General features: G+C 36.9%; 1 protein-coding gene across 8 annotated transcripts in view; it reads left to right on the forward strand.

Moving 5' to 3' along the window:
- Positions 1–8,220: 8,220 nt before the first annotated feature.
- Positions 8,221–27,067, forward strand: part of TRDN (triadin) — a 227,863-nt gene continuing 209,016 nt past the window's right edge. For 7 of the 8 annotated variants that reach the window (XM_069010857.1, XM_069010862.1, XM_069010859.1 and 4 more), the window contains exon 1: positions 15,257–15,729. In XM_069010857.1, coding sequence (XP_068866958.1) covers positions 15,708–15,729 — 22 coding nt within the window. In that variant the 5' untranslated portion in view covers positions 15,257–15,707. Of the gene's footprint in view, positions 8,402–15,256; positions 15,730–27,067 lie in introns of those variants that run through there. The other variant, XM_069010861.1, reaches the window with a different exon arrangement.

A 27,067-nucleotide genomic window follows, 5' to 3' on the forward strand; every position in this document is an offset into this window, starting at 1 on the left:
CTCTTTCAAAGTCGTCACGCTCAAATGCATTTCTAATACATTTTAGTGAATGTGACATAAGGTATTTCCTATTCTTTTTGCCTGATACATTATAAAAGTGTCTACATGGAATGGGTATACTTTTGCAGAACAAGAGGAATCAGAGTGCTTGAAGTTCTAAGGAGATCTCTTTTTTCATATCTGCCATTGCTTTTCTTTCTTCTACCTGTCTAGGACTGAACATCTGGTTGTCACTGACACATGAGAAATTAATTTCTTCTTACTCAAGCTGTTATCATATGCTACTAGAAAAAAAAAAAAAACAGAAGAAATCACCAGTGGAATAAAAATTACAGTCTAATTCAGCATGCAAAAGGATTGATTTTACAAGTGACATTCAGACATTCTTACTATATTCAGGCACTGTAAACCTTTCACCTTTTACTGACCCTGTCAAGTGCTCTTTCCTAGACAGTGTTCACTGAACCTCTGGGACTGGGCTGTCTGTAGTAGAAAACTTTAAAATGGTTTTGTCTAATGGCAGTACAGATAGAGGATATAGCAACTTACCTCCAAAATTAATTCCTTTTGCTCCCTGTTATTAAATTTCCTGTTGATATCTCCAACTGCATTCTAAAACTGCATTTTATGACAATCTGACTTCAATAATTTTTAAGAAATTGTATTTATTTGCTTTCTTTCTGGGGGCTTCTACTGTCTGTTCCCACTGCTACTTCTCTCGTATTCTCTGAGAGGTCATATATAGAAATAAGGATTTTGTTGCAGGGTATTGAAACCCACCTTTTCACTGAAACACTAAGCACTGTCTTTCTGAATTTAGGTTAGGAGCAATACAAAGGTCTCTAAACTCTAAATCCATTTAGAGTGTTTAGGTCTGAGCTGTTCAATAGAGACCTGACAAGAAACTGCTAAAAACCAATCTTTTGCTTTCAAACTTTCCTTGTCATTTCATGTAACTTTTAATTTCTGTTTTAGTTGCAGCAATAGTTACAATAAAAAGAATACATATAACTATATACATCATATAAATGCGGATAGTAAGTAGGAGAAGAATCCTATGATTTAGTTTTCAGTCAGTGAAAATTAATATAATAATTTTTATTCAGTTCTCAGATACCCCAAGACAGTTTTCAGCCAAGTGGTCCATCCATATTTAAAGCAAAGAGAGAGAGAGAGAGAAAGAGAGAGATATTATATATTATTTTAGGAAGAAATACAACAGAAGTAAATTGATTCATAAACTCATTATATTTTGGTGCAAAGAAATGCATGTCAAGTTGAAATCTTCAGTGATGTCAGTAATAGACAAACTACCAAAATAATTAATACAACTTAAAAAAGGAACCTTGTCAATATTAGAGGCACCTTAAATATGCTCTGAGCCACAAAGATAATTTGAGTCAGTGGTAAACTGCATGTAAGAGTCTGTAGTCCTGAGAGAAGGTTTAAATGAAGGAAAAAAATCACAGGACTGTTTCTGAAGAGAATATTTCTATTTATCAAAATTCTCATGAAAACTTTTTCTCTCTTTCCAAATCAGTGTTAGACTGCAACGAAGTGTGACATGGGTAAATTAATAGCACTGCTCATTCTCAATAAAGTTAAAACCTGGTACATTTCAGCTCCTTAGAGTGAGAGCAGAAGTAGATTCACAGGTCCCTTTGGTCCTGATATGCACTGTTATATTTTTTTTGTAACTAGACTGTATTTAAGTTTTTGCCATGGAAAACCAGCATAGCTTTGTACATCCAATTAGTGGTGTTGTAATATAGCTTTTCCATGGAATTTTTCGCTACTACCCACCACTGACAGTCACTGCTCCAATGCTTCTTTTAGAATAATAAATCTTTCCTTCTTCAGTAAATTTTGATTTAATTGTTGACTTTGTCCTTTATTTTGATTTTAGTCTCCACTTTAGTCTCAAATTTGAAATACAGAGATGTCCATATCTTGCACCTGAATTTTGATCCTTAAGGAGATTTGGCAGGGAGAACTGAAATGAGTGAGTGGAATCCCTAAAATGGAAAGAGTGGAAACACTGATGCAACTGTCTCATAAATTAGGCAAGCTTTCAGGTCAGCTGGAAGCAGGTAGGTGTGCAGAGACAGTGAAGGTCTCAAAGGATGGATGTGATTATCAGCTCCATAATTTTATTTTGCAAAAAAGAGAAGAACCTTGAAATCAAGTCAACAGGTATGTAGAGGGTTTTGGTTTTGGCTGGTGCTTATATTCAGCCTTACATCTCCGACTGTTACTGGAGATTCTGCAGTCACCAAAGAAGCTATTGGCACTGTGTGATGATACTATAACTATAAAGATGTTTTGGCAGAGCTGCCAGCTCCTTATGTGGTGCTGGGGTCATCCAGAGGGAAGCTGTTTGCCAGTAGTTGCTTCTAAGTTCCCTGTTACAGTGTATTAAAGTAACAAAAACCCCCTGCCTCGAGTGACAGGTTAGAAACAGTACCTGGAGACTCACAAGGGAAGAAAAAGCCTGTTTCAAGTGCTGCCTTTTTCTGGCCAGTGGCCACAGCAGGACTTTTGCTGGTAGAGACTGAATGAACTGCGTTAAACTAATTAATTTTGTCTGCTCCAAGAAAAAGTTAGCTTAGTCTAACTACTGATAGACTTGGAGATATTTTGTGTTGTGGTGATCATCTCCAGTCTGAGCAACTACAACATGGCAATTGTACAGCCTATTTCTGGTGGTCCTTGCAAGACAAAGCAATTCATTGCTATTCATCAGCCCATGTATCCACCTCAGTTCCATGGAGCTAAGGAATAGAATGGTTGTGGTGGTAGAGAGCTTTCACTGGAGCAATGGGGCTCAAAATGACAGCAGTCTGATAGTCTTCACTGGGGTGGATTGTCACTGGTGGGACTGGTGCTCCAAGGTGAGTAAGGGCAAAATCTGATGGGAACACACAGAGTGGGTGTGTAGGGCAGAATGGCTGTGTGTCCTGGCAGTGTACTGTCAAATGGCAGTAGATGTGTGAGAAATACCAGGGGAATATTTTTGTTCCAGTGCTTCTTTTGTGGCAGATGATTTCTAAAACTAAAGGAATAAATGATAAATTTAAGGGATTTTTAATAACGACTTTCAGATGGAATAGTGAAATGAGGCTATCAAGAAGGGACTAACTTCATCTCAAACTCAACGACAGAATCAATCTGACATTGTAAAGATTCAGGAGATGTTTGAAAATCTGGAAGACAGAAGATCAAATTTGTGAATGCAAGGTTTTCCAGAGGGAAATGAGAGAGAAAAAGGCTGTCATTTTATAAATAACTTTTAAAGGAATTCTTTACAATCAAGTATGTGTGTGCCTGGTTTTGCAATAAAAAGACAAATCCTTCAGCTGACAAGTCATCAAGTGCAGTGATAGTAGAGTTTCTGACTCTCCAAAACGTGGTGATGGTTTTAAAATTTGCCAAGAAGGGAATGTAAAGTAGATATTGATCTGTAAAATAGCTGCAATATATTGATACAATCTGACCAGTGAGCTGACATTTTGGCTGAAGAATCCTTCTTCTAACAGCAGAAGAAAACCACAAGTCTGCTCACATCAAATATCAATTTTTTATTTCTGTTTTTTTGGTATTTCCTTGGCAGCTATGGTCAGACAGTATGTTTTTACACTGTGCTGAATTCATGTGTTAGATTTGCTCCCTTTTTTTGTTAGGAAATTCTTCTCTCTTTGCAAAATTAGTGTATTAATTGCACAGCAAGCAAAGATGCAATAAGCAAAAAAAGTGAGGGGATTTTCTTGTTACAGGCTTGCTTTGGCCCCCGGGGATCACAACGGATATCTAGGGACAACCCTAGTCTCTCTTAAAGGGGATGTGTGGATAACACAGAAAACTTCAAATTCTGAATTTTCTTTGTCTCTTGCACATACTTGTATACCATGTCCTTTTGATTATGAATTTTGGCATTCACACTGTCTAAGCATACCTTTTCATGCAGTTTGGTTCTTTTTTTTTCTGAATTTTACAGGTACAAAATACTGGGAATTGTCTCTGAAGTCATAAAGTGTGAGAAGCCATTATCTGCTGTAACAAGGAGTAAAACTGCAATTGCCACTGGAATCCCTCCACCTCAATGACACTGCATTGTGTGGCTGTCAGAAGGCTGAGGCACAGTACTTCTATCACCAGTGGCTCTTTCTGAACAGCCTCAAAACACACCCTTATTCTCTGTGTAACATAAGTATGAACAGTATAAAGAGTAAGGTGTATGTATTTAATTTTGCCCTGCTGGTTGTGACTGTAAAAATAGCAGCTTGATCTGAAAGGAGAACCTTTAAAAACACTTTCAAGACTAAAGTGTTCATACAAATCACTGTGTTAATTATATATCTTAAAAATTATGCAAATAATCTTTTTACTGGTGAATTAATCAATGTTAATAATTTGAAAAATAGCATTTAAGTGTGGGGATTTTTTTACAAAAATGTGTCAAAGTATTTAAAATTCTCATGCTGAGTGTACATTTTAATAGTTCTGTTTTATTTCTTTTTAATAGTGACAGATGAATACTCCCTATATTATTTTGATGTTGAGCAACAGACACAGTAAGCAATCACAGGGTTTACTTGTTACACTGGATTCCAGATTCTTACTCAAGTTTGTTAAATAATCATTTGGATTCACATCTTAATGTTTCATTTTAGTTGCCTGTGGCACGACTGAAATAATGCTAATGGAAATGCAAAAATTGTAGCAACTGAGAGAGACACATTCAAATGAGGCACTTGACCTTTTCTTTAGAGTTGTAGACATAAATTGCTGTCCAATTTGAAAATTCGGCAGAAAACAGTTCTCATGAGCAGGGCATGGGTATGCATTTGGATCAGAACTTTTAGTTTGTGAATTATTCGAAGTACCCATATCTTTTTAGTGTCCCAATGGCATATTTATGTCTAATGCCTGCTCTCATGAAGGTTAGCACAAGTCTAAAAAGCAGGACTACCAGTTCTCTGTGCCTCTCCCAGCCCTTCCTGTAGCAGGAGACCCTTGCCTTCAAGCATGTTTAGACACAGGTACCACAACACTGCTACTGTTCAAGCTAGGGCTCTCTATAGCTTTACATCTGGACCCCTGTTGGAACCCTTTGAGTCCCAAAAGTTTCCAGTATTTTGTCTTGGGGTTTACCTGTGACTACAATGAGGTAAGCTGCTACTACTGTGTGAGACTACGAGATAACACTCAATTCATGCCATACGGGATTTTGTACAGTATATCTGTAGTACTCCAAAGAAGTACAAAACAAACTAAAAAAGTTTACAAAATTAAACTAAAATCTGAGAGACAATATCTTGATACTCTCAGTTATGGAAATAAAGTTTCATTTCTGTGAAGTGTATCACAAGATTATTTTAAAAATAAATAAAAGTGGACCAAAAGGTTTCTAAAGAAATGTAACAGATACTGTATGTCCTCTTCATTGAGAATAGCAAATAATAAAGGACTAGACCCTTAAAATGTGTGGTTACTTTTCATTCATTCATTTTTCATTCATTTTTTCATTTACACATTCCTTCCATAACGTGACTGAAATTTTCAGGTATGCTGTACTTTTGATGAAAGACAACTGATCAAGTGACTGTAATAAAACTTCCAATAACTTAGTAAATTTGTCTTTCAGTATAATCATAGCAGATGCATGCTTTCAATTAAATACTTATGTTTACAATTATTGATTGTGTATGAGATGCAAATGTACAAGCAATAAAGTACATAATCCACATTTCGTTTTTGAATTTCCCACAGTTCTTACTTGCTTTAACTGAGATCTTTGAAAACTCTGAATGCTGGCCTTTAATTGATTGAGTTGGGTGAGAAAGAGGTTCTTTGGTGCCAGAACCGCTACTAAAATGCCTGATCAACATGTAACAAAAAGCTTCTTCTGTCCACAATGTAGCAGCAAAGGAATTTTCCTAGAAATGTTTCTGTACTTCACACATGATTTCTGTGTGATGGATCACTGAGACAGCTACACTTTCAAAGGTGTTCACAGTTTGATGGGCTGGTGCTGTTCAATTTAGAAACAGCAGAATGCAGAAACTCCTTTGTGAACTCCTTCAGTCAGATAATTATCAGAAATAACTTGCACAGCCAAATGTTCTTCATCTGATATCAGACACATACCATGGGAGAAAGGTACTTTGTGCCATAAATTAAAGTACTAAAATTTCCTTTTCATGCTTTTTAATGCTTGCTCTTTTTTCTTCTCAGTGATGGTTCATTTCTGGTGTGCAGCTGAAGACTGTTTTATACATATGAGGACAAAATACCACTGCCACAGGTCTGTGAGAACTCTCTTTTAGTTAGTAGATTGTATTTGGTTCAGTTCCCTGAGCTATTCCATTAGATAATATTGCTCTTTCTCAGGACTCAGGAAAAAAAATTGTAGGATCAAGTTCTACTTTCTTGAAGGAACACTTATATCACACCAGACTGTCTAACATATCTACTCCACAGTCCTTAGTTTATCAGAGTTTAAGAGATTTTTCTCAGGAAGGAGACTCCAAATTTTACTCTTGTTCATCCCTGATTAAAACAGACAATATGAAGGAGTCTGCAGGTTGGGTTTTACACCTGAAGGTGCAGGAGAGTTGGCAGGAAACATGGCAGAATCCTTCACACTAAGGACTCAGAAACACTGACAAATGCTGGTGATGAAATCCTAACCACTCAGCAATGACTGACACAGATGTTATTTTTGAAGATAACAGTCTTATGGTACATGAAGCATTAGTCATATCTTTTAAATAATTCAGCAGAATATTAATATACTCCAACTGCTTTGTGCTTAAGAGTGACAGGTGTGTTTAAATTAACCTCTCAAAAAACACCCGGACAATACAAGACATGAATTTATTTCAGGACCACCAGCTTTAAGTATTTGATCCTTCACACTTTTTGGTTCCAGTAAAAGGGTTGATAGACATTGTATACTCAGACAGTGTAAAAGAGCTTTTTTCCTCTTTCTGATGTGTCAGTCTTTTGGGAGGAAAAGAGCAAGAGTAAATTTCTATTCCAGTCCACTGGTGTTAGTATGGAGTGAGAAACTAGAAACATTACTCTGAGTGGTTTAAAAAGACCATTAAGATTTAGTCTGCCTGCAGTGTTTGCCTGTTGCTGTCAGGGCACTAGTGTAACAAATGAAAAGTTGTGTGGCTTTTAACTAAAAAAAGAAATGTACTGGTGGGGAGAATGGGAGTAAGAAGGACTCATTTGACAAATGCTGTAAGGAAGTGGGATGGTGTCATTTATAGACCAGGTTTGTCAAGTCAGGTAGCAGAGGGGAGCTGGAACCATAACTGTGCTTGTGGCATGAACCACTCACTACTTGTAGTCTTCTGCCTCTGTGTAACCTCCCCCAGGGCTGTGCAGCACCCACATTTCTGTCAGGCACCTCTTTGCTGTATATGGGTCACAAACTTATTTTGAACATTAGGTCAAATTTGGTGATGTGTGAAAACTGTGTGTTCTGGTTGATTGTACTTTCAGTCCTGGGTTTGTGTATCTGATGTCATGTGGCCTTTGTTATTTCTGCAGCTGAACCAAATGTTTGCTCCACTCAGCTGTCATGCTCTGGTTCTTATTTGTAGAACAGATAACACTTTTTTGTAATTACTCTGAAATGTGGCAAATAGAAGTATTGTTATACCTGCCTTCCTCAGAGATTGAGTAAAAGCCTAGCTACCTTTCCTCTCTTAGGGAAAAAAATGCACAGCACCACAAAACAAGAAAACCAAGACCCCTTTCTCAATTATCTGTTACCTAAGTAACACGAAACATTTTTTCCTTGTTCGTCATAAGGCAGCATTGTTAGGTGAAGCAGAATCCAAATATCCAGGCTACATTATCTTCACAAAACCTTTCTCCTGCCATGAACTTGAGCAAAACTTGAACTTTCCAGGTAGCTCAGGAAAGGGGAAGAAGTAGGGGTGACCAGAGAGGCAAATCTTTAAGTACAAGACATATAAAGTTGGATTTTATAGTTAAATGTCCACTTCACAGACTGCCTATGAATTTAAAAACTACAAGTATGGTTATAATTACCTCCAAGACCCACAAAATGATGACAAGAACAAACCTTTAAACTAGAGGCCACATCCTCCAGAAAATATTTGTGTCCCAGTCTGGACTGTTTTGCGGTTGCACAACAGCTCGACGTGCTGCCCTGCTGGATCTGGCTGCAGGGCCCCTTCGCCCCACAGGGAACACCTGCCAACAGCTCCTTGGCAGCTGCAGCTTGTGCCACTTGTACCAGCACTGCACGCTTTCCTCAGGCCCTGGGAATGCATCCGGGAGCTTCCAAAAGTCCCCAATGTCCTTGCCTTGCCTTCTGAGCTCTGGGGACGCAGCTGAGGATCTTCTACTTTGTGCCTCTGGGGTAATACTTTTATTTTCATTTAAAATGGGAATTTGGAAAAAGCAAAGGTATAACTGTCCCTTAAGGATCATTGTAGTCCTCTACACTTGGTCTATTTGTGTTCTGCTCTTTCAGGGTGACTGGAGAGGAGAAAGAAAGGCATAGCAATTCTTTTCAGTAAATGCTTTGCAGAGAAATATTCTTTATGGTTTGCATTAAGAAGTTGACTATGGACATATGTTGGAGCTTGGACGGGAATCTAAATTGATTGACAGTGACAAATGGTGATGTACTATTGAAGGAAAATTAATATATATGTGCTATGATGAGTTGTAAAGACATTAATGCTCAAATTTTTTTTTTCCTTTTAAAAGGTCCTTTAATTTTTAGACATCCTTTTTTCAGTGCAGTTGCAGCTGTCAGCACTGACAAGGTTGAATTTACTAATTCATGTCTTCCACTTCTACTCTGTAAAGAAGCTAAATTGCCAATGAAAAAGCTCCCAGATTAGATTTTCTTTTTAAATAGTGATAATAATAATAATAATAAAGTGGGTTCTTCATCTGCAATTCTAGCTTTGATCTGCCCAAGACTGTGACTAGAATGTAGGAGAAAGATAGAGGCAACACAAAGAAAAATTATAGCTGTTGTAGAAACAAACTTTTTTTCCAGAAATCTGGTTTCTTTCATGTAATTTCTTTCTTATGGCTGATAATTGCTGAAATACTTTTCTGCTTTATATTTTTCTCCTTTGTTCTGTATCTCTCTGAATATTTGTGACGAATGGCAGATTCGATTTTTCTTGAGCAGCTTGAGTCATACGTTTGTGTATTGCTGGATGGGTGACTGTGGTACATAAAGAGTTAATTAATCTAGAGGCTTTTGTATTTGAGGAGTTATGAAATGATTTATCCACTGCCAGGAGCTGATATCTGTCATATCTGTGGAAATGCACAACTCAAGCAGGTCCTAATGTCCCAGGGCAACAGTGACCTGGGAATAGCAGAAAAACCTGATGTTCAAAAAACCCCAAACAAACACAAAACACAGGAGACACAAACTGTCAGGAAAACTGCTCTTAGAGCTGCAGCTGTATCACACACACAGACATGTCCAGGACAAAAAGTGCTTCACTTGAAAATGGCCTTTAATTCACTATGCCTAGATACTGAGTGTCTGCTCTCAGAAAAGCTGCAAAGGTGCCAAAATCCAGATGGGCCTCCTGACACTTTGACTGGGTTTACTTACAAGGCAAATCCTTTGGTAATGTGACTAGGGGAAGTCCAGTCTAGCCTGAGTGTCTAAGAACATGTGGTACATAATGTGACATATCAAGAAGAAGAATAAGCTATTAAAATGAAGAGATTTCCTCTTGGTTGTGAAGGTCATGCTGAGCAGATAGTTTAAAGCATCCCAAAATGGGTTCACATTACTGAAGTAATGTGATACTTAGTTCTACCCCATATTTTTTCCCCAGGTACTTGGCATGAAAACATACATTTGCCTTTGTCTTTTCACATCAGACTTTCATTCAAAATAGTCTTTCTCTCCATCTGTTTTTGTCAATGTGCTTGACTATGGTCATATCTGGAAAAAAAATAAACCATTATATGCTGATTTCTATTGGAGCTTTTCATAAGACTAAGATCTGAAAACAAATTTAATATGTATTAGTAGAAATTTGGAGCTGAGTTTGAAATTTGAAGTTTAGGAAAAATTTTGCTCTTTGTCTACCTATTTTTCTGTGATATATTTCTGAGTCTTGTTCTTTCAGCATAGAAACTTGGTTTCAATTTTTTTTTTTTAAATCAGTGAATTCTTTTAGAAAATTTTTGTTCTCAAGTAAAGTCATGGAAACAGAAGTCACCTTGCTTTAAAAGGACATTTTTGACCCAACACCAAGTACTTTGGTATATTTGAACAGTTCTCAATCAGTATTTGACAGGGGTAATTAATGTTGTGTCAGGCCCAATCCCCATCTCCAATAATTGTTTGGCAACTTGCCATGTTCCATACACGGTCAGGCTTGGATACAGGTTGTCCTGAAGAAATAGACAATTACAGTGTACTTTTTGTCCTTGCTTCTTAAAAAGGGCCAGCTCCAGATATTCCTTTTTCACATAGAACTCGTCTGTGAAACAGCTTCTGAGTAATTTTCTAGATGTGAAAGTAAAGCCACATAGGTGCTATTAAAACAATACTCATTAAGAATAACAAGAATAATCAAAGGAAAAGGAGAAGCATGCAGCATGGAGCTGCTAAAGGTCATTCAAATGCAGTCTGCCTTGGCATGCTGCAATAAATGCCCTCCCTGAACCTAGCTTATAGTTATACTCAGTAGAGTTAAGCAGAGAACACTGAAACCCCCTGACTCTTTTAAGAAAGGGGCTGCTTTAGGCTAATTTCCCTCCACAGACTGTCTATTTGGCCAGCTTGCAAGAAGAATAAGTAGGATGTTCTTGCTTCCTGGAAGTAGTTTTATAATCAGTTTAATTTCTTGGATGTTAGAAAATGTTTATTATTCACACACCCATACTGAGGCTACTTCAACAGTTTTGAGGTACAGTGACTAATAGGGATATTGTCCATAGTAAAGCAGAATAGTCAGTATCATAGATATTTTCTTTCATACCTGCTGTGTTTCTATCATATAGCTTTGGAAACGTCCTTTAACAAACTCAGAGTGCCAAGGTGATGTGACCCCAGTGTGCTTGTCAGCCGTCCCCAGGCGGAGGCTGATTTGCATCCAGAGCAGTCTGCCTACAGGGACAGAACTCCTTATCTGTCTGTCAGTAGTTCACATTAAATGTAGGACAGATCTGCTATGGACTTCAACCTACTGTGTCCTGTATATGAAATAAAAACTTGTTTAAAAGCAATATGACAGCAATTCTGTAATTGAAAAATGATGTGGATTGATTTATGAGAATGGTTAGACATACATATGCCAAGATTTAACCTAGATCAGATGTGATACCGAGGTCTTGCTTTGTTTTATATTTTGGGTGTGCTTTAGAATATCCAGAATAAGGCTATATTTTGGTCATGTCAATTCCAAAAATCTTGCAACTGTTAATCATGGAATATCAATCACAAATGGAAAAAAATTACTTGAGAGATGTCTAATGGTCCATAGAAAGTCACAACTACATCTTTGACTGATCAGGACTTCAGAGGCACCAGAATGTTGCTCCTATTCACACTGGAAAACACAGTATTACTACTGGGTTTGAATGAAAATCTCATCTATAAGTAACAGTATTCCTAAACAAAAATAAAGCCTAAAAAGTCTGTTTCAGAGGAAACTGGCTTCATATGCACATCAAAGCTCAGTTGACAGACTTCACTCATCATATATTTGCTTCTGCAAATGTCTTTATTATTTACTAGATTCAGTACCATTCACCCTCTCCTTGGCATTATGCTTTCATCATATATTTAGTTCTTATCAGTTGATTACTGGGTGCTTCTGATAACATATTCCCATCTGCTCCAGGGACATCATCAGGTGTATCAGAGTTAAAGTTTCCTTTTCTTGAGGCTGCTGTGCTGCTGAGCATGCAATGGGATACAAAACCCTTTTCTCATGCATAGTTTGATCCTCAGTAGGACTGAACTCTGAAAATACATCAGTAATATGTTAGCAGACAAATCAAATGTTGCTCTTCATTTTCTTGTTGAATGACAGTTATACTCAATTCCTCCAATACTTCCTTATATCAGCATCAAAGTCTCTCCTCTCATTACCTCATAATTCGATAAGAACTGTTGTCTCTCCCAATTCCCTTTTTAATAATACCATCAAGACAAGCCAGAAATGAGCTCATAAAGTATTTCTATATTCCTACTTTGATTATATGAACAACCAAACTTTTCACCAGTAAGCAGGAATTTACATTAGAATCTAACAAATAGTAAACATTTGACATTTTCCTTAAAATGTTGCTCAAATAATCGCTTTGCTTTGTTTCATCAGTTAGGATTCTCAGTGAAATATACATTAACTGAGATCAAGGCTATATGCAGACATTAGTAGCAGCATATAGTACGTCCTTCTCCTCTCTTCCTAAGATTGGTACTTTTTTCCCTATCTAGGCAGTTATAGAGCAAAGAGAACTGTCATTTTATTTTGCCTAAAACAGACTTGTGTATCTGAGGAATATGGTGTGAGCGTGTAGCTGCTTCTACATTTCCCTCCATCAGCACCGAATATGGGAACTGATCCCAGGGCAGTTCATTTACCATGTAACCCCTGTGAGCAGAAAGGGAATATCTATTGTTAACTCAAAGCAAGAGCATTTTCTCTTCGTGCCCCACGCATAATCAGAAGAAAATATGGAAAACTTGTGTGCATCCAAGTTTAGATATCACTTGCAAGAACCAAAGTAGTTCTAGAATTTTCAGTATCCTAGTTGTTTGAGGGGGAAAAAAGAGAGAGAAAGGACATCTTACAAAAGAATATTCCTGGTCAGGTTAGACAGGAAAAGCTCCCAATAAAATGCATTTTCCAACATATGAACTAGGCCAGGAAAAAATGTTAACTTTGTTGCATGAAGAGTTGTATAGATTTTTCACTGACTTGCTGCACACTGAATTTCACAGATTAATTTAAATGAAACTCCTAAACTGAGTCAGGAGCTGAATTTCAGATTTTGACAAAACTTCTAACTTGCCCTAAAAAAATTTTTCAGATTTTCCCTTGCTTAGACTACTAAGGAATAAATATGACATTCTTTACAATTTCCAGATGGCAATGTTTGTTTGTCAGATTAAATGTTTATGCACATACACATAACTTGTTTTATTTTATTTCTGTGTATTTTCACCAAGGCTGTGATTGTCTCTGGTAAATATGACACCCAGATCCCTTGAGTTTTTCCTCCTTAAAGGGAGGAATTTCCAATACAGTTGCCTAAAGCCACACTTACAGATGTAAGATATTGGTGTGTATGACATCTTTAGCCTGCTTCCCAGAATGAATATTTTGTGCATACAAGAGATGCAGAGGGTACCAACCAATTCTCTTTCTGGCCACTGGGCTGATGTTGTGGAAAATTGGTTTCCAGTTGGATTCTCTCACCTCTTCTGCTCTTATATTTTGGTTTCAGAATAACAGCCCATGATTGAGGGTAAGCATATATAGCAGCAAGGAAGTAAGGCATGGAGGAAAGAGGGCAGGTGGTAGGAGCTGAAATGTAAAGTGGTAAGGGACAGACAATCATACACATGCAGCTAGTTATACTAAAACCTGTGTCTGGGTATAGTCTACAATCTCAGGATCTTGCTCCATAAAACAAGAAAACATTCAGACATGAATTTTTCCCCATTTCTCTCTCCCCACGTTCCCAAACTACGAGTTTACTCTTTTATTCAATTTGAATAGGAATAAAAGTGAAAGCAATCTTGACTTTGCAGTATTGATTAGCTCTGTGCTTTGGGTATTCAGATGATCTCTCTCACATCTCAAGCAAGTAGTAAAGCTGTCAAAACATAGGTGACCCCAAATATTTAACTGTTCTTGTAAAATGGAACTGCTTCAGCAGAAGAGAAATAATTAAGAAGAACAAGGGATTTGCCTTAATATCACACCTTCTATCATCCTTTACTAACCACTGACCTTTTCTGGGCAGCTGTTTTGTTGATATGTGAATGTGGCTCCTCATTTTGGTATTCATGAAAGAGTATTTTTGAAGAAGCAAGGTTTTATCTAAAATCTCTTTATCTGCCTTGGTGAGGAAGATCTACTGAAGAATAGGCTAAAGAAGCAAACAGAGGGCTGGAGGGATGATCAGAAAAGGATTGAATACTTAGCATCAAGTAATCAAAACTTGTCAGTGCAAAAGATTTGGTCAGTAGAACTAAAGAAGAACGGGGATCAAGCACTGATTGCAAGCTTTGGCTGGAAAAAGCTAACATTTTCATACATGTGGCAGGTTTGAAGGTGTGTTAAGAGTAGAGGGAAGAGAAAAATCCTGGTGGTGATTTTGTTGCTCAATGAACCTTTGCTTCTGCATCTTGTGCATTGGATAAATAGATTCCTTTCCCCACACTTTGCCACAGAGCCAGGTGCTTATATCTCCTGGGGGGAAGATGAGAAGTGTAAATGCCAACTCATGTAGCAGAGACAAGGTGACTATAGGTTCACTAGCAAGAGCTGTTTAAGATGGTTTCTGATTTCATGTGACGATGACATTTACGTAGAGGTATGCTGGCTTGAGGGCACTTTTTTGCTAATTTCATTTTCAAGCTATAGACCACATACATAATTCCACAGCTGTAAAATTGCAAGTAGTGTAATGAAAAGATTACTCAGGTTTTTAAATAATTATTCTTGTTTAAATTGTTAGTGTTTTACTTCCTTTTCATTCCTTTTAAAAACCTGCTTCTTTTCAGTCTTATAAAATCTTTTTAAAAATCATAGTGTTTTTTGAGCTACTTAAATATTTCCATGAATCAGACCTAGAAAAACAAATCTGATCTACTTAATATTTTTTTTTTGCATATTACCTTCAGATATCTAGATAATATAAAGTATTATTATTTAAATTTTTATCAGTGTTCTGTAATACTTAAATGAACTTCACAGGTATGAGTGATAATTGCAGCAAATCAGAAGAGGACCAAAAAAGTCCAAACCAATTTCATAGGTTTAAATTAGTATCTTAATAGGTTCTGAACTGCGACTAAGAGGCTAAGTGGAGAAAATCACCTAAATTTACCCTCCCCCTTAGTCAGCGGTGAGCTTCATAGGACCCTCCCCAAGCCATATAAGGCCAGGAAGAATGTGCTAAGCACTGAGTGTGCTAAGAATAAAGTTGTACTGGGATGGATAAGGTTACTTTGAACTCTATATTTCATGTTTCCTGACATACCCCCCAAAGAACTGCAATTATGCTAGCAAGGCTGTAGGAGCGTTGAACAGTTCTTTCCCAGTTCTTTTGATTTTTGTTGCCTTTCCATGCATTCCTGTCCTATTTAGAGCTGTGTCTTTTTACTTTTTATTTGTAGTGTGCATGGTTCTGAGGATACTAGGAAATGTTCTGAAGGCTCGCTCTGAGGCATGGCTATTTTTGTTAGAAGCTGATACTTTAGACTGAGCTTTAAGTGTTGCCTCTGGAAGGCCTTGGGTTGCTCTGGGAGGCCAGGATTCTGCAGAGGAAACAGACATTTCAGGGAGTGCAAAAGAAGAAGGAACACAATTAGACAAAGCAGAGGACCTCCCTCCTTCTCATTCTGCAGCTCCTGCAAGTGTCAGCAACCCAGAAGCACTATCTAAGCTGCCACAGTAAATCTTGACCTTTTAAACAGAGTATCTCTTACCATCATCATGGCTGAGATAACAGCAGAAGGTACAGTAACTCTTTTCAAATATAATTAACCAAAAATGATATGTGCTTTAACAGTATGATTGAACTGGCATGTCAAAATGATTTGTTATTCTTAGCAAATGTTTTCACTCCAGGGTCATTTAATTTTGTTTTCTGGAATCCTTTTTAATTTTCTTTCCTGGTTTTTCTTTTTGTTTTTTTTTTTTTTTTTTCCCACTCCTGTAGCCTGAGTTTTTACCATTTACTGAAGCAAGTTCTCTGTACACCTCTAAAAATAACCTTCGTTTCAGTAGCAGAACACCATTTTTTAGGCAGCCCCATTAGAGTGATACAAGACAGGAATGTCTGAAATTCAGGGTGTTCTACTCTCAAGCCTTTGCTTAGAAAAAGCTTTGGTAGCTCCTTATAATCAGAGATTTGCCAGAGTCAGAATAGCTTAATTTGTTGGCCCTGATTTTTCCATAGGGTGCACAGAGTATTTGTGAACTGTACATGAAGAGTAAAAGGTAAAAAAAACCCTCTGCAATCCTTATTCAGGTAGACTTCTAAGGTAGTGAGTGAAAATTGTGCTGAAATAAATATGCCAGATCTTGGCCTGCAAGACTGAAAGGCAATTGTATTAACCAATAAATGCATATTCTAAATATGAATGTTTCATGTACTTTAATATTTCCTGACCATTCATATTTAAATAATATTTTATATGCATAACAATATTTTATCAGCTGAAGTCAGAGGGGGGGTATATTTAAAATTCAACCCTCTTTAATACTGAATATTTTAGTTGAAATTCACTCCAACTTTTTCTTTCCAGTGTTTACCCGAATTGAATAACCACAAAAATTTAATAATTACAAAAATACAAAAAAATGCTTTTAAACAGTCTACTGAGTGTTATATTTATTCTGCTTCTGAGGATTATGTGGTGTTTTAGTGCATGAAAGACGTAGTTTTAATCTTCTATTTTTTATTGTCCATACTTTTAATAGGATCTGCATTAAGTGTTATTAGAAAGTGATCCCCTTCCTTTTTAAGGGTTGATGTTAGGACTAAGTCAAGCAGTATGATCCTTGCTTGATGTCTGGTTAGCCACAGCAGGGAGGCAATGTGATTTTTTAATCAGCAGTTGAACAGATCTATAATTTACTTCTGACTGCAAATACTGCCAAAACAGGTGGCTAAGGCCTGACAGCCCTAACCCAAGCACTAACACTGGCTTATTCAGATATTCTTAACTAGGTTTGTTGGAAACATTGGTTATTTTCTAGCTGTTATCAGGGAAATCTTTGAAACAACCAAATAAGTGAGATTTTAAATCAAAAATTAATAGAAAAATAGCAATTTTCAATCAGTCTGGAAATGACTTTTCAGTCATTTAGTTTATTAAAGAAAGAAAATTAAAGACCCTAGAATGACAGAAAACAATGAGTCTGAAAATGTTTCCATTGTGCTTTTATAGAGTTTTTATGGGAGTTCCTTAGCTGTAACAGTGTGTGTCTTCTGTGGGGTTTTTCGTGCGAAGCACAGACTTAGATGACAAGGGGCATCAGGTCCTCAGTAAGCTGACCTTACACGACAGGAAAATAAACTATAAAATTAGTTTTGTTTAGTTATGTTTGGCTTAGTTTTATTTTGTTTTCATGTACTTGGAATGCACTTATGTTGATTGCATGATTTTTAAATTCTGTATCCACAAGATGGAAATTTTATTTATGGCAAAAAAGTAAGAATTCAGCCTGGAGCTAATGTTTCAGTGCAGTTTATTTTCCTCTGGGGCTAGTACTTGTGCTCACAATCTGAAAATTTAGATATGAACTTCAGCAACATATAGTTTGGATAAACAAAAAACTATTCGAACACGTGTTACTTCAAACAATTTTTTTAAATTTTTTTTTCCATATAACTCCCCCCAGCCCATGATTTGCTGTGCTCTTCAGGACTTTGTTAGAACTAAACCACTTACTCCTCGCAATAGGTACTCATAACCCTTTTTTTCCCTCTGTCAGTCACACAGCCACACTCTCAGGCTCCTTGCTTTTTGGGGTACCATGCTGACACATCAGAGAGCCGGGCACAACCGCAATGCAGGCTTCAGCACTGCCATGGCCAGTGTGGGTGCTCATTTAGAGAGATGGCACAGCCCTGGCAGGGTGTGCTGGTGCACATCTCAGGGTATCTCTTTCTGACAGCCTGTGTCAGGACAATGATCTATTCAGATGAACAGGGGAAATGGGGGGCTCTTTCACATCACCATCATGATAATGACAATTAGACTAAGTTACTTAAAAATGTAGCCAATAAACAATGACCCTGTCTTCTTACACCAAAACCCACATGTGCTACTTATTCTTTTACACAGCTACAAATTGTTAGTTGTGGAAATACTGGTGAAATGTACACTGTGAAAGATAAAATGAGATCTTTGAAGACAGCAATTTATAAATGTCCTTAGAAAGCTGGCAGGACCTATGTCTCTAGCTGTCAAGTATTTAGGAGAAGATTCCAGAGGATTATCTTCAGCATTCTCAGATTGCATGTCATTGCGATCACAGAAATGTACTATTAAAAAGTGGAAGTCCTTAAAACTCTATAAAAAAAAAGTACAGAGATGCAGTACAGAGACTAAGTACTCTGTCTTTGCAATACTCTGAGGATCTAATATTAATATTAGTATTAGTAGTATTATTACAGTGATTACTAATTATTGTTCTTGTATTGTTATTATTACATTCCAGCAGTTACTGAATATTCTTGTAGTGGCCAGGATCTTTACTCTGGTTCGCTGAAGGCATTGTCTAGAAAGCCGTGGATCTCTAACTATGCTACTTCCCTGTGTTTATGAACACAGGGATTGGACTGGACTCATTGGCAGAGGTAGTTGGAGCTGCCACCACTGAAATACATACAGAAAAAGTCTGACACCTCTGAGAAATGGCTTCTACCAATGTACACCTTAATCTGTATGTGCACAGTAGCTCCAGCCCTATAGCTGGTCCTTTCTAGTCCATTCTCCTGCAGGGCACAGTGCAAGGTTGATGGCCATCCCCTGACACTTTGTCCTCCCATCCAGGGAAGAATGAACAGAGACTCATCTCTGCTTGCTGCAGTGCTCTGGAGACTGCACTGATTTAATCCAGGGAGGCGAGGAGAGGAGAAAGACAAGGTTTCTGTGCCAGCTGTTTGTCTGCCACAACTTATTTCCCCAGTGGAGCAAGAGAGAAGCAAGAGTCAAATAGAAATGTGACAGTGAGTCACAGTTTGGTCCTTATTTTGCTGCTGAGAGCTATGCAACTACATATTTCCTCTGTCTGGGAGCAGGCTGCAAGGAGACAGGCTAGCCCCAAGGCTACACACAGCTTGTCAGTGACAAAATCAAAATTAGCTTCTGCATTTCAGCCCTTTTCTCAGGCTATTGGATAACTATGAAAAGTTTTAAGGTATAAACCATTTCAAAAGGCAAGAAAATGTTGCCTGTATGCTTGAAGATTAACAGACAAGAAACTACTAATATATGAGAAATAACACACAAGATCCAGAGGGTTAAATCCCAATTATTTCACAAGTGTGATGGTCGGAAGCTAACAGTATTATCCAATTGGTGAAAAGTTTAATGAAGGCGCACTAGAGGCAAGAGGAAAATAACTGCTTCTTATGGTAATTCATGAGTTGCTGCTAGAGGTGCCAGTTGTGCTGACTCCAACAGGGGCCTAGATGAATAAATTAGATTAGATGATTCATTTTCATGGCTAAAGGCATAGGAGGTGTTTCCTACCCTTCAGCTAGACTGCTGTTTATGCTTGGAATTAGAAGGTTTCTACAGAATCTATTTGCATCTAGCAAATTTTCAAAATGAAAAGATGTCTCCTTTTTCTGGCTTTCAGTGGTGACGAAGAAGAAGATAGTACACCTATTACAGCAGGGTAAGGAGAATGCAACAATTTTAGCATTATTTTTTTAAGGACAGAACAACCAGGTAAAATAAGCAGCCTAATTACACAAAGACAAGAAAGTCAGAAAACCCAGGTCTGCCTGCAAAAAAGTCTTTGTGGGGAACAGAAGCTACAAATTCTTACAGAAATTCCTTAAAAATTGTATTCCCCTGTTACTGTGGGCCTGGAGAACTGTGCTGGTTAGTTGCTTTTAGCCTTGGTGCTTTCTCATAGCCTGTTGAGGCAAGCATGAGCCCAAATTGATTAGCTTGGCTTTCAGGTTTAAGAATTTGTGGACAATGCTACTCAAAGCTGATGCAGTATTTATGCACACTCAGTTGGTAAGGGGAAACTCTTACATATCATTCATTACCTTAAGTAGCCCCTTAGAAAGTCAAGGTCCTAGCTCTGGACAACAGAAAGACTTAAAGCCTATAAACCAGAGGGCCAAGCTAATGTGTGGTGTTGTTAGTCCATGACAGGTTAAAGTGTGTGTATAAACTCCTGTTTACTTGTGGGCAAACAGCTGGCCTGTAGGTCTGAACATTTATTCACTTTTTTTTTTAAAGAACCTTCAGGTCTTAAGTATATGGAACATATTTTAAGGTTACTTATATAAAAAGAAATGTGTTTAAAATCTTCTAGTGTTTTCAAGTCATTGGGGAGATCAGTTATCACTAATTTAAAAGTGAAATCTGTACTACTACTTACATTCTCAGAAGTCCCAAGCTACTTCTTCAGGGACTTAAACCTTGAAAAAAAATCTAGTCTAGAAATATTTTGAGTAGTTTTACCTATTGCCTACAATAGAAATACTGAGTAAGAGGTAGATTCACTCTGTTCTTACTTCTTGGTTCTGGAAAGCAGAAGCTGTTTTACTTTAAAAAGTTTCATGATACAGGTCTAGTTTCAGTTCAGGACATACTGAGGAGAGAGAAACAAACCAGAGTTACCGTATTTGAAGAAGGTCATCTATTTACAGAAATGAAAAACTTTTTTCTTTCTTTCTGATGCTGATATTCACTGCTTTCTTCTCTGTTTAAAAAGATTGAACTAGTGGAAACTACTCATTTTACCAACTTAAATCTTATTACAGTAGTAGAGAGTAAATTGCTTTAAATCAAAATGATTGAAAAGACTTTTAGGTCATTGATTTTAATCATTATTTAAATCAACAAACAAGAAACCTGGATTTCAAAACATCAATTTTCAAGTTTTTTACATATGTCATCTATCATTCTTTTTTCCAAAAGAGCCTAACATGGTAACAGAATGCAGCCCTTCTCACTGAATTTGTGCCTTTTAGAGAGAAAGATAACCTAAATATCTGTCTAATAACATATTCTATATTTTAGGAGCCATTTATGCAGATCCTTAGTCTTTTCATGTTGGGGTATTTTTTTGTGTTTTTAATAATAGAAAATGGTAAATGGTGCATTTCTCTTTTGCTAGATAATGGTTTCTTTTTTTACTTGTGGTTTCTGTCAAGCTTCATTAAGATGGAAATTGGAATTCAATTAAAATGGTACAAACGCAGCATTTAAAAATTGTTTATATATATACATTTACTTACTGATTAAATAGAAAAAGTCAATTTTAAATATAAGTTGTTTTGATAAGTTAAATGATTTATTAAACAAATATAGTGCTATTTCTAATTTAGGTCCTGGCCACTGCAACCTACAAGAATATATAATTGATAGAACTGATTTTCTTTCATATAATGTTTATTCAAAAGTTAGGGAAAAAAAGCATGTTTTTTACTTTTTTTTAAAATCCTTATTGCTCCTTAATATAAAATAAGATCATAATTGAGTTCAAATAGTAAAACAAATTGACATTAAGAACACATTCTTTGCATTTGCAGACTGGTTATACTCTCAGAAAAAGACTACCTTAATTTGATTGCATCTGCTTAGCCAGTGGTTTTAAACAATTCAGTGATTTCTTTAACTTTTTTCACAACTGTAATGTCTTGATCATAGATATTTTTGTTTAAAGAAATGTGATTTCTATAAATAATAATGTAAAATTGTAGTATTGTGAAAGTGTGGTCCTTAGCACAGGGTTTTCTTAAATTAATTTTTAATTTTAAAGAGTGTTTTCTTAAATGACATTTACAGAAAACTTTAGTTTAAGATTCAAAAAGCATAAAAAATTATATTCCCAGCCTATACTCCCACACTGCAGCCTCATTTTAGTGGGTCTTAAAAAGGAGACATGTTGAGATTTAATAATGAAATGTCTTCAGAGAGGTGTAAAAGATGAACACAGTTTTTTATTGCTTTAAAACCAAACCAAAGGTATGGTCAAAGAGAACTTGCAGAGACAGGCAGGCTTCATATCCTTGCTGCTTTGCATTGACAGATCAGACTGGGAATACAGTACATGGAGTAGATAAGAAAGATAAGTAAAATGTAAAGTCACTGCATCTAAAGACTTAACTTAAAGCTATGGACAACTAGCTGTGCTTCTTATCCTTATTATCCCACTGCCATGTTCTTTTGTCAACTTTAAACATTTTTATCAGAAAATATGATTATTTAATATTTTAGCCTTATCCCTGTACCTTTATATGGTATATCTAGCTTCAGTGCATTGGATCAGACCATTCAGACTTTAGATTCCTGAGTGAAAGTGTGTTTAAGCTGTATGTGGTCAAAAGGGACCAGCAAGATTTAGCTTCTGCTTTTTTTCCTAATATGTGCCTACAGCACAGTTGATTTAAGTAAGTCTGTTTTGGGAATTGCAAAGCATGGCTACCAAATCCTTGACCAACAGTAGAGATAGTGACACCAACAGGTAGCAGAAATACCACCAGATGACACTGCTGACAGATCTTGTTCTGTCCATCGTAGCCTCTGATACTTTTTTATCCACCTCCTCTAAGCACAAAAGCTAATGAGAAGACTACGATAAAGCACGACATAAGCAGCTACATTATTCTTTAGACTCATTATATTTTGAGTAAAGGAGATGAGCTAACAAAACATGATCATGCAACGTAGAGGAGGCTGAATAGAAAAAAAAAAAAAAAAACTGTAGGAGGTACTGATTTTTTCTTTTTTCCTTTTTTTTTTTTTCCCAAACGGTCCATATGCTAAAACTCACCTATGTTATACTTTCACTCAAATCAGTTCAGTTGCTCAAAATCATAGTCAGTGCTGAGCTTTGTCCTTAGAAATCAGAACGAAAAAGCTGGGGCTTTAAGTCTTGAATAAGCCTCACTTGAGTCCCGGGGCAGATTTGACCTTCTTTTAGAATAAGTCCAAAAGCACAGTATGAACCTGTATCTGGTCTAAAAGTTCAGCTTGGTGCCATGCAAAGGCATTTACCATAAGAAAGGAAAGTATTAAATGCCAGGCACAGAAAAACTTCCTCACTGGAGAAGTCTCCTCTTTCTCTCTTCAAAGATAGTTTTAAAAAATCCTTTACAAATATGTAATGAGTAAAGACCTGCTACTCCCTGTATGTGCTTATGTTCTCACAACTTCAAAAGTATCTCTGTACCTTTGCCTGGAGTCAATTTGTCAAAGGCACAATGAATCTAAGCCTTTGTAGCCTCTTTTGGTATGTAAATGAACTCAATTTTTTCCTATATTCCATTATGTAGATTTAAGTTGTGGTTCTCTGTGCATGTCAGGAAGGCTAAATCTTGTTTCAGTCTTTGCTGAGAGGCTATTCACAGTTGACACAATTACCATAAATATAGTTTTTGGTAACTGTTTTTAGAGGCATAATTTAATACATCTATTCAAATATTAAGGCCCTTATTTTGCATTGACCTTTTCCTCTGTAGCAGCTAAGACCTCAATTTTGACTTCAGACCTATTCATGCAACTCTTACTGAAGTCAGCTGTAGTACATGAGCACAACTGGTGTAGGATACAACTTAACACCCCAAAGACGTGATAACCCATGTATATGATACAGTTTAGGTTATATACATTTAATAATTTTATAATCCCAATATTTAAACTGTAATTGAAAGATAAACTTAGTATAATTCAATTGCTTTTTCTAAGAAAAACATTAGAACTCTCTTCTTCCTAGAATTTTTTTTTGTCTCAGCATTCATGATAGCAAAAATGTGATCATTTTACAGGGAGGCATCCAAAGTTAGACTCACCCTTTTATATATTTACTGTTGATTTGTTGTTTTTCGTTTGATTGTATGTTTTTTTACCAGGAGTGTTAGTATAACACTATTATTCAAAAGATCTGTGGTAGAGGTTGAATGGAACAGCTACATGACTAGATGGCTGACTGTACCCTATGAGTTGGAGCAGGACCACTGCTATTCTACTCTAAATTTATCTCGCAACCTGTAAAGTTGATGAAGATGTTATTTTGTAGAAGAAAGTGAGTTCTGAGAACAAAAGGTTTCCTGCTGATTCAAAAATGGAAGGGCAAAAAACCCTTCTCTTTTTTTCTCTCTTTTTTTTTTAAATCTGTAAATATATTTGATAAAATTTCTACTTTACTTTAGTAAGAGGAATGTCAACTTAGAACTAAATAGAAGCATCTTTTTTCCCAGCAAGAGTAGCCTCATTATCAGATGCTCAAGCAGAATTAGTCTGTGTGGGATACATTTATCCTAAAATGCATCTCTTGTTCTAACATTGTAATTTTGTATTGATTACATAGAAACCACCTGAAATGGTCTGGAAAATGTAATGCTCTACTCTGCTGTTAGCAAACCAGATGAAGTGACGAGTTTCCAGATCAGTAGCAGTGAAAACTCTCCCAACTTATTCTCTCTCTTCCTTCCCCTTTCAGAAATAAGTGCCGTCTGTCCCTCTGCCCAAAGGCACAGCTCCATGCCTATTCCTTTCATTTATCACGAGGGAGATATCCACAGATTTTGTAGTACAACTTGACTGTATTTTGCCTGCAAGTTCCTATTGAACCAGAAGTGTCCAGTGATTTGTTGTTGTTTTCTTTATACAGAGCTCATATAGGAATGATGACAAGGAAACTTTTCTAGGTCACTGTTACTCTGGAAAGAAGGGAACTTTGGAAATTTTGTGGAAAACAACTACAAATATATGAGAATGAAATTTTGGGGAAGATTGGAAAGGTTAGCTAAAAGTATTGATGAGGTTTCAGCACACACTTTAAAATTAAAATTAAATGTGAATTAATATGTATATATGCAGATATTAGTGCATTGGGAAGGGGAATGAGCAATTTTGCCAGAGTTAATGAATTAAAATAATTTTAACTATACAGAAAAAAACAATGATGAGGGCTAGGTGTTTGTCTTAAAAACTAATTAGTGGAGAATTCCTTTTATGAATATATTTGCCATCATTTCATTCATCAGTCAGGATAGGTGAATACATTTCCCACTGTGAATGCTAAGGGCAGTTTCCCAAAAGGGAAAGTAAGTCAGTCGTAAAACTAAGTTTTACAACAAAGTAGCTATGCACTCTTCAGTGTGTCTTTCTAAGTATAGATCAGAAATAAAGCCACATCTGTGATGGCTGAGAACTATAAAGTGGAACTGGATCTATTTTTTTTCCCTGTGGTAGTGCCTAGGTCAGTGCTACATCGGTCTAATGACTTTGCTTCATGCAGCTGGAAACAGTCTCTACACTAGAACCCTAAAATAATTTAAACTTTTAAAGATTCTTTGATTTCCTTAATATTTTAGAGAACAAAGTATTTTTGGTAATAATTTTAAGCTTCAGTATTCTAGTAAAGTGAATATTAAACTATACAACTGTCCAAAAGCACCCTCACTTGCCTGGAGAAAAGGGGGCTCTGGGGAGAACTTATCGCTCTCTGCCTGAAAGAAGGTTGTAATGAGATGGGGGTCAGCCTCTTCTCCCAGTGACAGGACAAGAGGACATAGCCTGCAGCTGCACCAGGGGAGGTACAGGTTGGATATCAGGAGAATTTCTTCATGGAAATGGTTGTAATACATTGGAATGGACTGTCCAGGGAGGTGGTGGAGTCTATCCCTGGAGGTGTTCAAGAAACAACTGGACACGGCACCCAGTGCTGTGGTCTAGCTGGCAAGGTGGCGATCACTCAAAGTTTGAACTTGATGATCTCAGAGATCTTAACCCTAAATGATTCTGTGATTTTGTAAATAAATTCTGGAGAATATTTTTAGTGCTTATTTGTGCTGTTCCGATTTATAAACCATGCTTTACATTTCCGCCTGATGACTGGGTTTTTCACATGAGTAACACAAAGAAGAAGAAAAGTGATTGCTGCACTCTTCATTCTCCCAGAAATGGCCACATCTGGTGGCCTTCAGGGCCTATGAGATTCCTCACTACTCCCTGCCAGAGCCATTTGCAGTGGGATGTCTCTCCTGCCAGTGCTAGATGGCTGCAGTGATCCCATGTCCCCAGGTGCAAAAAGAGGGCGCCTGAGCCTGTACTCCCCATAGACACACACCCCTCCAACCCACCTTCATGCCTCACTTTCCCCACCTTTTGTACTCCCATTAATCATCCTGTCTATTAAATTCTTAGTTCTGCTGCCTCAAATCAGTGCTATTTCAAGCAGAACAGGCAGCAACAGTACTTCTTAGTTCTTGTACTTACAGTGCTTTTGAGTTTATTCTCAAGTATCAGAACTCTTCATGTTCTGAAATAATTTTTCAACACAGCAGAAATTTGTCTGAGATACTGCAAACTTTATGTAAAATTTCAGCTAACCCTGTCCATTGTTCTCTCAATGGTACTGGGACACTCTGAGCTGTGAATGCAGCATATTTATTTGCAAATACCATGAAGTTGTAATCATTGATTCCTTGTATCTGCAGACTCTGCCACTTTCCTCTCTATTCTTTCATCAAGCTGTTTACATATTCTTGGCATTTCTCAAATGTGAATACAATTTTAACTTCCAGATGCTCCATCTTCCCCTGAAAATGCCCAGGTAGGCAGATATGAATTATATCTTCTTTTGAAAATAGATGTGCATCCGTTGCATTGGAGAAATTCCAGTGTCAGTCTTGTCCCACTGGAGGAAGCAGCTGTTCTTCAGGTGAAACTATTAAACTAAGAACAAAAAAGCATTTTATAATGCTATTATGTGTCTGTTTTCTAGCCCAGAAATCTAATTTTTAGCCAATTCCACATCTCCCCGTTTTCCTATGTTTATGAAAATAAGCAGGAAGGGAGATCTTTCCTCTTGTCCTGCAATGTCTGAAAAAAAATTCTGCAGAAGCCTGAATTCCTGGTCTTGTGGGCACACAGGACATAAAAAATATTTATGAATAATATTATGTCCTTGTGTTAAAGATTAGAAGGAAATGGTGAAATAAAAGCTTGTAAGTCCTTAAAAAATTCTCTGGATTTTCTTCCCACCCTAACTACTCATTTTCTCAGTTACCTGGTGGACTGCTTGTAGTTTGCAATGTAACTGAAATCAATCTCCAATCTGCAAAAAAACCCAACCAACCAACCAAC

The sequence above is a fragment of the Aphelocoma coerulescens genome, chromosome 3 (assembly GCF_041296385.1).
Source record: "Aphelocoma coerulescens isolate FSJ_1873_10779 chromosome 3, UR_Acoe_1.0, whole genome shotgun sequence".
Taxonomy (NCBI): Eukaryota; Metazoa; Chordata; class Aves; order Passeriformes; family Corvidae; genus Aphelocoma; species Aphelocoma coerulescens.